At 46.2% G+C, this 12,620-nt stretch overlaps 1 protein-coding gene across 2 annotated transcripts; it reads right to left on the bottom strand.

Moving 5' to 3' along the window:
- On the bottom strand, nucleotides 1-11,998 carry LOC123067021 (ankyrin-1). Of its 2 annotated transcripts, XM_044489982.1 has the most exons (5): nucleotides 11,758-11,986; nucleotides 8,333-8,421; nucleotides 7,397-8,032; nucleotides 6,687-7,216; nucleotides 1-777 (listed from the first exon to the last, which is right to left on the bottom strand). In XM_044489982.1, the coding sequence occupies exons 3-5, from the start codon at nucleotides 8,010-8,012 to the stop codon at nucleotides 178-180; spliced, it is 1,746 nt and encodes a 581-aa protein (XP_044345917.1). In that variant the 5' UTR covers nucleotides 8,013-8,032; nucleotides 8,333-8,421; nucleotides 11,758-11,986; the 3' UTR covers nucleotides 1-177. The 2 variants fall into 2 exon arrangements, with proteins under 2 accessions (XP_044345917.1, XP_044345915.1); XM_044489980.1 differs by lacking the exon at nucleotides 8,333-8,421 and having other exon boundaries at nucleotides 11,758-11,998.
- Between the last annotated feature and the right edge of the window lie 622 nt (nucleotides 11,999-12,620).

Here is a 12,620-nt window from a genome sequence, read left to right as displayed (position 1 = left end):
TAACATCTCCAGAGAGAAATGGCAGCACTGCAACAGATTCTGAACAAAATACAGTAGTTAAGGGTACAATAGTTTCCCTCGATGAATTAACAATACAGTATGATTAGCCAAACAATGTTCATTACAGATAGAGTTGAGAGATTTCACCCAGCATATAAATGAGATAAATTGATGAGGTCAGACCATATCAAGGAAATCCGAGTTGAAATCTTTACCCAGCTTAAGTCTGAGCTTCAAGATAGGCCATTCGCCCAGCAGCTTTGTGAGAATGGGCAGTAAAGCTACCATAACACAAATTGCAATCGCTAACCAGTGGACACGTGGAGCGAGCACCGTGTATAAACCAGTTGAAAAGGCTGTAGTTGTTGTCACATATGCAAACCACATGAGCTTCTTAGTGAAGGATGTGTAATAAACCAAGAACTCATAGTCCTCCCACCTTGCTATAATGCATATGAAGGCCACAGCAAATGAGGAGCACATTGCTAAGACATCAGAGATCAAGAATGCCTGAAATGCAAAATTCCTAGACATGATGGGAAGTCCCTCGCTTCCTGCATCATTGCTGTATCCTCCTGGAAGGGTGAAGGCAGCAGCAAAGGTGATTGTCGCAATAAGAATCGCCACTAACGAAGTGTTGCTTGTGTATGTTTGAGTTAGTGACTTTGCATTCTTCCTTGATTCATCAGTCATCTGTCGTTTGGCTTGCACTTGAAGATTATGAAGAACGGAAGCATTTTGTGGATTAGCTTTCGAAATAAGCATGGCCACTTCATTCTGCATGAATCCAATGAAATAAGGTAAGTTGAAGCTTCTTGCATTAAAAATAAGCCTGAGCTATTATACTATGTAAATAATATCATGTAAATAAGCTTATTTTAAAGAGTAGAAAACATACTATAGGGCCTCGTCAAGAGTTTCCAGTCAAACAAAAGATGAAAAAGTCAAAGTTAGTCATGTTTGCATTGCTTATTAAAAGGATGTAAAAAAAATACACTCTCATTTTAAGCACGTGCATTGCCGGAAGATCATGGATGGCTCAGCCCAAGAAACTACTAAATCCAAAATTTCAGGAGTGGTGATTCCTTGGCGGTAGCACCGGCCGTTGCTCCTCCACTCCACCTTCCCCAGTCGGTCGGCTGCTCCTCTCTCGTCATCAATAACGCCCATGGACTGGTGATGGCTGTGTGAGATAGTACGTGTGTGCGCCGTGTTGGCTGCCTCGGCCGTGGTGGCGCTTGTGATTGTCGGTGCACTCCTCCTAGGAGCCGGAAGCGTGGTTTGGTTGGCCGTTTGCAGCGGCGGGCGACAGAGATCCCGAGGCCGCGTGTCTTGATACCTCCTTATTCATGGCCACAAACTCACGTCGGGAGATTCCATTGTTGGTCCCGCTCCATGAACATTGTCAATGGAACGGAGCCATGAGAAAAGCCGGCCACAAGTCATGTGGATTCGTGCTGGTGGAGGCACCATGGACGTCATTTCCTTCGTCGGCCATGGTGGCAGCGTCGGCCGACCTAAAAGGGCCCCTCCGAAGCAACCGGCCTGCTCTTTAGTTTGTCGCCACCGCCACCAGGGATGCCCTGGATATGTGTTGAGCCACCATGCCGGTGGGAGGCAACCCATCTCCTGGAGGGACCAGGCCTCCACCATTGTAGATATCGATCTACTCATTGCCGGTTGCATTGCAGCGACGATGTGGTCGAATTCCGCAATGGCCTTCAGGGTCCCCGACTTCACCAACAATGCATGTGTTGGCTCCGAGCAACAACTCAAATGGCATGAAATGGTGCGGTATATATTCGGTGGGCATCAGCGAGCATCCGACTCCCGGCACAAGCATTTGGTGTGGATGGAGCTGGGGTGAGCCGGCCATCGGCTGCCTGTCAGCATCAAGCAGGGAGGCATCTGCCTCTATTCAGATGGAGGAGGCCAGGGAAATGGCCCCAGGGATTAGGTGGATGACCCATGTTAGTTCACGCTAGTGTGGAGTTGTTGTGGACACAACTTTCCAAATATCCATAATCTATATGGTGATTGTAACACCGCTACATGACCAGGGCGAAAACTCTTCCTCTTGTCTTTATTGGTCGACCTCTGCAACGGCGAACTTGTGTCATTATCTTGTTGAAAGCATTGCCTCTTTTGCTGATAAGCTGGCCTGTTGGCTATGGCAACTAGGATGAAGATCATTGTCCTTGTCTTCTCCGGCGGAACGTGGCCACGATGGTGTGAGGGCATTTATCCTTATTGAAGGCATTGTTGCGGATGAATAGCGACTTAGTCATAGGCGTTATATTCATATCTTGTAATGATACTGCCTTAGTTGCCTTTGTTCTATACTCCATTTGTTGATGATTTTTGCCTTTTTTGCATTGCATCTCAACATTGACAAAGATGATTGTGTGTGTTACAATAATGCAGAGGAGGGTGTTCGCTACTAGCCACAAGTGAATCAAACTTCCACGACCCAAGAACGGGATCTAGGAAGGAGATGATCTCATTCATGACACACGAAGAGGCCCCATCACACCATGCACCCCTATCACCAACATCCAGACCCAACCATCCAAAGGAGGGCTAGGGGGAGCTCATGCAAGGAAGGGGATCATCCACTAAGGACAAAGTGGTGGACACACATGGTCCGAAGAGGAGACGAGGGGACACTCATGCATAACAAGGATGACTACAATGTCACCGATGACTAGGCTTGGCCCAGCCACTTGAAGGACATTGAGATGACTTGGGCGCGGATGTGCCAGGTCCGACAATGAAGCGCTCGGATTTGGATAATGACGAAATGGGTAGAGAGGGAGGCACTATTGGCCTACTTGGCTCAACGTCTACACTGAGCTGGGGGGCGAGGGACCTTTGCGGTTGCGAGCAAGCTCAATCCGCGCGCCTCATGTTAGATGGCACCAAGTCTATAGATCTACTCGAAATAAGCCTCTAGACCGCATAAGGGGGTTAACTCAATCGTTGCACCAAAGCCGCCACTGCTTAGATGGCCACTTAACTAGTCATCGTTGCTTTTGGCCACTTCTGCCCATCGCAAGATTGCTCGCCTGTCTGTTCATAATAGTAACTTTTTTTTCAAAACAAAACACTCATACCTATTAACCAAATCAGTAGTATAGAAAACCCTGGAAAATAAAGAAATTACATTGAAGTCCCTAATGGTCGATGTCTTCCTCATCTCCAATCGGCAGATGGCCCACCGTGGCATGCCAATCCATCACCAGAGCCAACCTTTCTTTGTTGATCGTGGACTGGAGGTAATCAAGTCCACAAACCATCACCCTTGAGAGGAAGTGGTCGCAACCAGGAGAGTTGTAGATCGAAGAGTCTGAAACTCCATTAATTCTTGCAGGCTCACGCATACACCGGAGGGCACCCTGACATGATGGAGATGTGGCTGGAGGACCCAACTACAAAGGGAGTTGCTGCCATTGTCGTGCTAACATACCCAACAAACTTAGCCACACCGGCTGCGGAAGGGCCAGAGAAATAGACAACGGACGCATACCCAAAAGCCCTAAGCAGGGAAAATTGTGTCTCCGTTCGGTATATCGTGGCCTCCCTACACTCCCACATTGGTAGAGCCTGTTAGAGTTGTGTCGAATATTATTGTACAAGTTAGGTTACAGTTGGATTTGGTTTAGGACTGTGTGTAGACAGGGTAGGAGTCGTGACCAAGTAGGACACTTGTATCCTAGGCCTCTCATATATATCGGAGGTAGACACACGATGTAACCAATGCCAACATAATAGCACGGGCACGCGGGGGAGCCGGCGGCGTGTGCCGGCGCCCGGGCGGACAGGGTGCGGTATTGTGACGGTGTCATGGGGAGGAGCGCCCGTAGTCATGCCCCGGGGATGTAGCCATATCGGTGAACCTCGTTAACAAATCTCGGTGTCGTGCTTGTGTGATTGCTTGGTCCTCGGTAGATCGATGGTGCGCCTCAAATTTATTCTAACAAGTGGTATAAGAGCAAGGTTACGAGAAAATCGTGGTTTTGTTGATCTAGAGGAGGAAGATTCGATGTCATGATCATTGTTAGCATGAAGTCGCAGTGGACGGGAGTGATCTGGAGACGACGTCAGATCCACGGATCACATGGCAGCAGCGTACAGCTTGATGCTAAAGCCGGTTCGGTGAGATCGGAGGGCAGAGCGGCGGCGTATCGCGTAAACAGCAGCAGGCGGATTGCTTGGGGAAGCACACGGCTGACCAGGCCGTGTTCGGCTCAGCTGAGCGGTCGGGGCGCAGGGCAGTGGAACGCGACGGCCGGATGTTGCCTGGACCCTGGCGTGGCAGGTGTACCCATGAGGCTGATGCGGTGCGGGATGCAGCGATGTGTGCACACGACCAGGCACTGTGGGCGTGTGGCCTAATCTTTCATCAATCTGAGCATGGACAGAAAAGAAAAGGTTCAGTCTAGTAACGTGTTTTGTAGTGGATGGAGTGCAGTTGTTGAATGATCAACTTGTTTGGGCTCTGTGATATACACGCGTCAAGAAGGAAGGCTAGCAAGGAACTTTTTTGGGTGTTTCTTTCATACTCGGATGGTGATGGAAGCATGTACACACACAAGGCTATGAAGGTGCACAGATAGGCAAGCGAGGTGCGGACCCTGAGCCGCACGGAGATAAGTTGCCGAAGCACGTCGGGACGACATGCACATAAGGCTCGGAGGAGTCTGGAGCATGTTGTGACAGGATCATGCAAACACAGGGCGTCAAGCAATGCACGGAGATGTGCGGGGCGGACATGATGCAGGGTGGAGCATGTTGCAGTCGGACAAGTTCGGCTAGGTCGGACTAGACAGTCTGATGGATCGATGGGGATGTCGGTCAAAGCAGAAGACGGCGGTGATTTCAGCGACGACGATATAGGAGTGATGCTGATGGTGGCCGACTTCTGCGGCGTGGAAACACGTGGTGCAAGCCTGAGGGCTTGTGCGGCTCCGACAAGACTGTGGCACGGGGTTGATTCAAGGATGTGTACACATGAGAGCTTTAAGTCGACGGGGCGCGGGGTAGCAAGGCACAGCTACATGGAGTCATGTTGAAGGTGGAGCTGGAGTCTGATGGTCGACTTCACTCTGAGTTGATGGAGAGGCTACGGCGTAAATGCATGGAGAGTCGAAGCCTATTTCAGCGGGATAGCGAGAGACACGTGGGTCGAACTGGGTACCAGTGGTCTGATGGAGGCGTGATACTCGGCATCGGTCGGTAATGACCGGTGGTTCTCTGCAGTAGGGGTTTGAGTGGTGTGGGTTCGCGACCCTGGAGACTCGACCGGGACAGCAGAGGCTCGACGCGGTGATAGCGGCGAGGCGTGCGGTAAGCACGGGACACAGCGACAGGCCAAGGCACTGGTGGTCAAATATGTTGTTAGACAAAGTGTGCAAGGGGTGCTGAAGCAGTGTTGACGAGTACTGGATTCAAGTTGGTGACTGGGTCTACCGGTGCCGGTTGATGGACATGAGTTAACCATGGAGAATCTGAGAAAGTGGCGGAAAGTCTGAAATTGTCAAAGGCTGAGAGAGTACATGACCGTATATTCTGTGGTGTTCAGTGCACATGGCAAAGTGCGGATGACAAATACAGAAGGAGGCGGAGTGCTATAGCTGTGGGACATGCCAGAGACTATCCCGAAGAAGGGTGAGACAGTTGCGAATTTGACTCAGGGTGACACAGGGCGACGGTGAAATTCCTTCAAGTTTCAGACAAGCAGTCAAGAAAGAGTGGTGACGTTGAGTTCAGGTAACTCTTATATGTGGCGTCCAATATGTGAGTTGTTCATTTTCATGCAGACAGTGGTCGGTGTGTGATGATGTTGAGCGGATTCTCCGAAAGTTTGGAGCACAAAGTAGAGTATTGAGGAACTTAATTTTGCTCGAGTGTTGACTGTGAAGAAGACGAGAAGGGACTACAGTTGCAGGTAGAGTCATATGAAGTCTGGGAGTAGCAGCGGTGCTCATGATGTATCTCAAGTCCAATGTACATGGAGGTTCGACGCACGGATGAATTCAAGGTGGTGGAGAATATTCGCCAAGGTGGAGTTTGTTAGAGTTGTGTCGAATATTATTGTACAAGTTAGGTTACAGTTGGATTTGGTTTAGGACTGTGTGTAGACAGGGTAGGAGTCGTGACCAAGTAGGACACTTGTATCCTAGGCCTCTCTCATATATCGGAGGTAGACACACGATGTAACCAATGCCAACATAATAGCACGGGCACGCGGGGGAGCCGGCGGCGTGTGCCGGCGCCCGGGCGGACAGGGTGCGGTATTGTGACGGTGTCATGGGAAGGAGCGTCCGTAGTCATGCCCCGGGGATGTAGCCATATCGGTGAACCTCGTTAACAAATCTCGGTGTCGTGCTTGTGTGATTGCTTGGTCCTCGGCAGATTGATGGTGCGCCTCGAATTTATTCTAACAGAGCCAGTGGGGGAGGAGGAGGGCAGCGACCAACCCGCGGAGGAGAATTGGTAGTGTGTGTGCTCAGAGATCACTTTTCCCTAGGATTTGGGCGAATTAACAGCCTAAAATTGTGTCCTATTGTTCGTTTGTGTGATTGAATAGCAGCCGGCAGTTGTGTCGCGCTGACTAAATAATGTTTTGCATGCCGCATGATCGACTAAAAAAAAGGATATTATTTGTAACATATACAAGTACGTACCCAGTTTAATGTCTTGGCGTTCAGCGTAACGTCCGAGAGTTCCCAGGACGCTGGTCTACTGTGGTTGTCAAGTAGTGTTGCATCTATATCCACGTGAGACAATAAAGCAGCAACAATTCTAGGATTGCACTTTGTGACAGCATTATGGAGAGCGGTTTTTCCGTTGTTGTCTTGCACGTTAACAAGCTTGCGAAGTATTGGCGTCCTCAGGACAAACTCAACAAACTCCGGTTGATCAAACCATACAGCTATGTGAAGACATGTCAAACCATCTGATTCAATATAAGGAGCATCGGGACAGTGTTCCAGAAGCATTCGAGCAGCAGCAACCTGACCTCGATGTGCCGCAACATGAAGGAGAGGAAACCCATTGTGGCCTGTTAAGTACCCTAGGGTTGAATCATGTTCCAGCATTAGTTGTAAAATGCCAATCTTGTTGAATCGTACAGCAAGTGCTATTGGTGTTTCGTGGGCTGTGTCAACTTCTCTGGCCAATTCAGGACGTTTCTTCATGATTAGTTTCACGAATTCTGAAAATGAAATGACAGGTCAGCAACGTGAAATCATATTGTAAAATATAAAATCGTTTAGATCACTGAAAGAAATATAAGAGCGTTGCATTTAGATCTAAACGCTTTTATATTTGTTTACGGAGGGAGTAATTATTGGTAGCAAACTGTAAATTGCAGTCCATATATTATGTGTCGCACCTTGATCCCCATTCATAACTGCAGCATGTAGACAATTTTGACAGTGTTGTCCTCCCGAGCACGCAGACAAAGGATTTTGCAATAGTTTCTCATAAACAGGTGTAAAATTTCTCATCACCGCGAAGAACATGGGTGACTCATTATGCTTGCCCACAGCTTGTGACAGCGCAGGCTCTGCTTCTATCAACTCCAAGGCAAGATCTTTTTGGCCATTGCTAATTGCATGGTGCAGTGCATTAAATCCATACCTGTCTTGCTGCAGGATTGCCTGTCTCAATCCATGGTGCACAGAGCAGTGTCGACCGAGTAAAAAAGAAGCCAAGGAGACGTGACCATTTCTCACTGAGGTGATAAGTGGTGTCTCCTCGTCGAGGTTTACAGCGCTGATGAGAGAATCTTCCAGTTCCAGCACGTCCTTGCAGAATCCCACGTGGCCATAAATGCAGGAAATGTGGAGGCATGTGTTCCCCTGCAGAGTTTTTCCATGGAGTATGTTCCGATCATGTGACGCCATGGCCTGCATGTGTGTGGAATCACCATATTTGGCTGCTTTCAGGAGCTCTTTGTCTAACTGTTGTGGTTCTTGCCCTCTCGGTGATGATGTACCGGATGCCATATATCTTTTGGTTCGATTAGCTGCAGGAAAGAGAAGAAGGTAGTGACGCAATGCATGTGAAGAAATACAATGATGTGAGTACCCACTAATAGTCTGATAATGAAGGGTAAACCGGTCCACCATTTTCCACTAAAAAGAAAGAGCAATGCAAGATAAACTAACGAAGTTGATAACTGAAGAAACGAGGTCACTCTTTTGATGATGAGTTGCTATTAGACTAACCTCCTAATTAAAAGACTAACCATAATGGAAGAATGAGCCAACTGTAGCGAAAACCAAAAACATAGCATAATCTTCTACTAGGTTCAAACAGCACGTACCTCACACAATAGCAGAGTTTTAGTGCGTAGTCGAAAAATAAAGAAACCTGCTGGCACACTAGAGTTCCAAGCAGATGTGATGGCAAGACCTGGAGGTCAAGGCACAATCCAGTCGTTCAGATTTGCATATGTGTCATTTCTCCAGGCAAACTCGCCGGAGAAGATAGGTGGGATCGATGCACATCCGAAGAGCATAACCAACAGACACAAAGGCATGTAAAGCTAATACTACAGCTTCAGGCGACTACAGATGGAGAACCCAGGAGCATTATTACTCGATGGAACCACCAGGATGGCTGCAAGATCCAAACAATCCTTTGCCTTGTTTCGTAATATGTCACACGGACATTCCATAAAAAAAATCAGCTAACAATAGAAGAAAAACTCCACAAACTCAACAAACTAGCCAGCGACGAAAGAAACTGGCAAATTATAGCTAAAAATAAAAAGCATCAATCCTTCGGCACAATTAATCTCGTCGGCATAGAAGTATGTATACCTCGGTCACACAAGGCGGATAGAACGAATCCAGTCGAACTATGAACGGAGCAGCTAGCCAGCAAACGAAATTACTCTACGAACAACAGATACCAGCCGAACTGTGGACGACGGGAGGATTCAACGGCGATGTTTACTTTTGGATTAAGCATGGATGGCTGGATGCCCTGTATCGTCTGCAAATCGTCCAGAGTGTGTCGTTTGTGTAGCACAGCCCGCCAGCAAACTAGTACTCCTTGCGGATGGCCAGAACCAAGGAGTCGGAAGTCTAACACACCAATTCAGTAATTGAGTTAATTTGTGCAGGTAGCATTTCATTAGCCATGAGATGTGGAAACTCTAATCAATGGTAAACTTTTTTTTTTTGCGGGGAATAATCAATGGTAAACTTGACCTGGATCCAGACTCCATATAACAAAACGCGGTCTAGACGATGATTATAACTCTCTTACGAATGTCCCAGATCAGGCTAAACTGTTCCGGGGCGAAAGCCTTTTTCGGTAACTCTCTTACAAGAAAATGATGGATGCTGGATTCATTCGGAAGTATATAGGCCTTTATTAAAGATATTGAGTTTTTTTATCAGAAATATAGGCCATTTGGTTTGTCTAGCGTCTTGACAATCAGACATGTGAGATGAATGGGTCGGCCGCTAGATATTATACACAGTACCACGATTATACTCTCTTCATTTCACAATGTAGTGCGCCCGCGCTTCCCAAGATCTAAGTTTGATACGAATTCAGTGGTATAAATTTTTGCTTCCACCGCAGTTGGTCTCGTTGGTTAAATTTATGGTGGAACTTAGATTTCCGAAAAAGCAGGTGCACCATGTTGTACATACTACTAGCGTGAAAGTAGCACGCATTTAGAAATTCAACACACCGCATCAGCATTAGGTAAAATGGTGTGGACATTTGAGCGTATAGATCATTTGATTATCCATGTGATGCCTCACGTCATTACCAGTCTTATTATCTGGTTGATTATAAAATTCATGCTCCTAGTTTATTAATTGCTCAATGACGTTTCTAATACTCCAACTCACCCTTTTTTATTCGTTGAACGTAAATGCACGCATGTAAAGAACACCCAACATGGAGCTAGCTAGTATACAGTGATCCACAAAAATTAATACAAGACTCCAGCTTGTCCACTTGTGCGGAGTTGAGACAAAATTCGGATGCCCACTGAACCAATGCCAGAAGAGTAAGTACTCATTCATCAAGTCATTAGGTAGAGTTATGTACTCCATCCGTTCTTTTTTATAAGATGTTTTGGAACTGACCTTGAACTGTTTTGGACGCTATCTGAATAGTCTAAACGTCTTATAAAAGTGAACAAAGGGAGTACGTATTTCAGTAGCCATGTGGTGGGCTGGTTGCACATTAAATTGTATGTAAACTTGACCTGTTCGATGAAGTTGTGGTCCTTGTATTTTTCGTATACACATTGCATGAATAATGTCCTAAATCGTGTACCCATTCAGTAAGCTATAGAAAAACATACCGTTCTAGCATCCAAACTTTGGAAAGCACCAGTTGATTAGTCGTCATCTGATGGAACCGTTAGTGCTACCACAAGCTATTGAGATCCATGATTAAAATCTTGACCTGCTGGATCAGACTTTGTCTCTCCCTCTTTTTTTTGCGAAGGAAACTTTTAATCTATTCATAATCCATCAATGTAGTACAAAGAACACTGGAGGTAACAAAAATCACTACCACGTAGATGGATCAAGTAGCGACGACTAGCTGGAGTCACTAGTAGAAAATCGGACATTGGTCCAGGCTAGATCAGACCATTAGTCCCGGTCTTGTTATGAAATGGTCGTTGATTAGCTGGATGGTAACATGCAATAACATGTTCACACCAACTATTTTGGGTTTGCTGTTATATACACTACGCTTTACCTCGGGGGATGAGTCTGTTTAACTCAGTAAACGCCTCTTTCACTAAGAAAAAAAACTCAATAAACACCTACACAGCCAATGCATAGCACCATTGCGCTTGAAAACATAAAACATGGATTATGAGGAGTCACCATCCCGGGTCCGCAAGAACAGAGGAAAACAAAGGACACGTTTCAAGCTCCAACCATCAATATACAATTACTTTGTGGAAAAACTCGATAATGAACTTTCACCTAGTACTGCAGAGTTTGGCTCGATAATGAACTTTCAACAGTAAGTGTTTTTTAACTTGGTAATGAACTTTCATCCAGTACTGCAGAGCTTGGCTCCGACAATGCGGCGGCGGCGGATTAACTCAATGAATTGGGGGTAAATCACTACGTATATAGCCACCGTATGTGGACCGGTGGGCAAGGAGCCGGTGGCGCTATGGGAGCAAGAACAAACGATGTGGTAGATAGAGTATGGGCAGAACGGAGATGGATCTGGTGTCTTCTTTTCAGAAGTCAGATGAGCATTGCACATTAGCTGGATTGCAGTTTTTGAGTTTTTTTCAATGTGATTTATGTGTTCTTGTGCCTGATGCATGCAGCTTTGATGTTTGTTCATCCCTTTGTCTTGGATTTGGATGCATGCTTGCAGTGTTCAAGGTGTGAAGCCGAATTGCTATGCACAATACTTCTCCTCTAACCATGTTTTCTCTAAAAGACTAAAGCCAAACATTGCGATTCCTACTTCTTATTTACAGATCCCATGTATAGACAATACAGTTACATATACAAAGCAAGCAAACAAAGTTCAGTTCTTCTCATTCCATTTCCGTTACCAGCGTAATTTGATTTCATTGCCCTTTCAACTTTAATTATTTCACCAAACATCTAAAGTAGACTAGATCACTGTGTTGTAACATGAGATGAAAGAAAATGCCGTAAAATCAAACTCACAATGGACGAAACAAGCTAGCTGTGGCAAAAAAAAAAGTGCATAAATATGGTAAAAATAGTAGGTACTCACCTCATACAATAGAAGAGACGTAGTCGGAAGATGAAGAGATCCAGCAGCCCGGTCACTAATGTTCCATGGAGATGGTGAGGAGAGGACTTTAATGGAGCTGGGTGTCAACGCCAATCCAGTCGCTTAGTTAATTTGTGTATTCTATATCACTTGATTGGCCATGTGATGGAGCTTTGAACTAATAACCCGTTGCGCTGTTGCCAGCTATTGGCATCCGCGATCGATTCATTAATGTCCTAAACGCATCTCACCCAGCAGGGCAGTAGTGACAAGTTGAAGATTGCACACTGATGTTATGTGAATATGGCAAGTACTTAAAGCAGGTCATGGAAGAACAAGTCGAAAGTATTTAAAGAAGTTGGAATCAACGTACCACCTCAATCGTTAATTTATCATTCGCGCACCGAGCGATTTGACCCAGTTCGAGAGAAACGTATAGGATTATCGCTCGCCTGCTATAGTATCTTAATCATTCCCCCTTATATATCGCAAGTTGTTTGATCAAATGGAAGTAGTATATATATACACGGCAAGGTGCCAAGAAACAAATTGTGGCTGTGGATATGGATTAGTACACGTTGGGTGTAAATACGGACGAAAGGACATTATTGTTTGCCGACATTAGCCAGAATAGCAGCTCTGATGTTTAACATATTGTCCGGCAATTCATATCCCCCCAAAACGAGCCTCCGTCTCTTACCGGATAGAACGTTGCTACACGGACGACATTTCGCGCACGAAATGTAGACGATGTTGCATATCCCACCATCCATGCGTCAGACCAAAGTGCAGATAGCTGTTGGATTAGGCATCGTGCAAGTATCGTCACAACATACGTCGTCTATGAAGTAGTTTCGTATCGG

This window comes from Triticum aestivum, chromosome 3B (genome assembly GCF_018294505.1).
Source record: "Triticum aestivum cultivar Chinese Spring chromosome 3B, IWGSC CS RefSeq v2.1, whole genome shotgun sequence".
Taxonomy (NCBI): domain Eukaryota; kingdom Viridiplantae; phylum Streptophyta; class Magnoliopsida; order Poales; family Poaceae; genus Triticum; species Triticum aestivum.
Note: the sequence above shows the minus strand (reverse complement) of the source record. Positions and strands in the feature narration are given on the sequence as shown.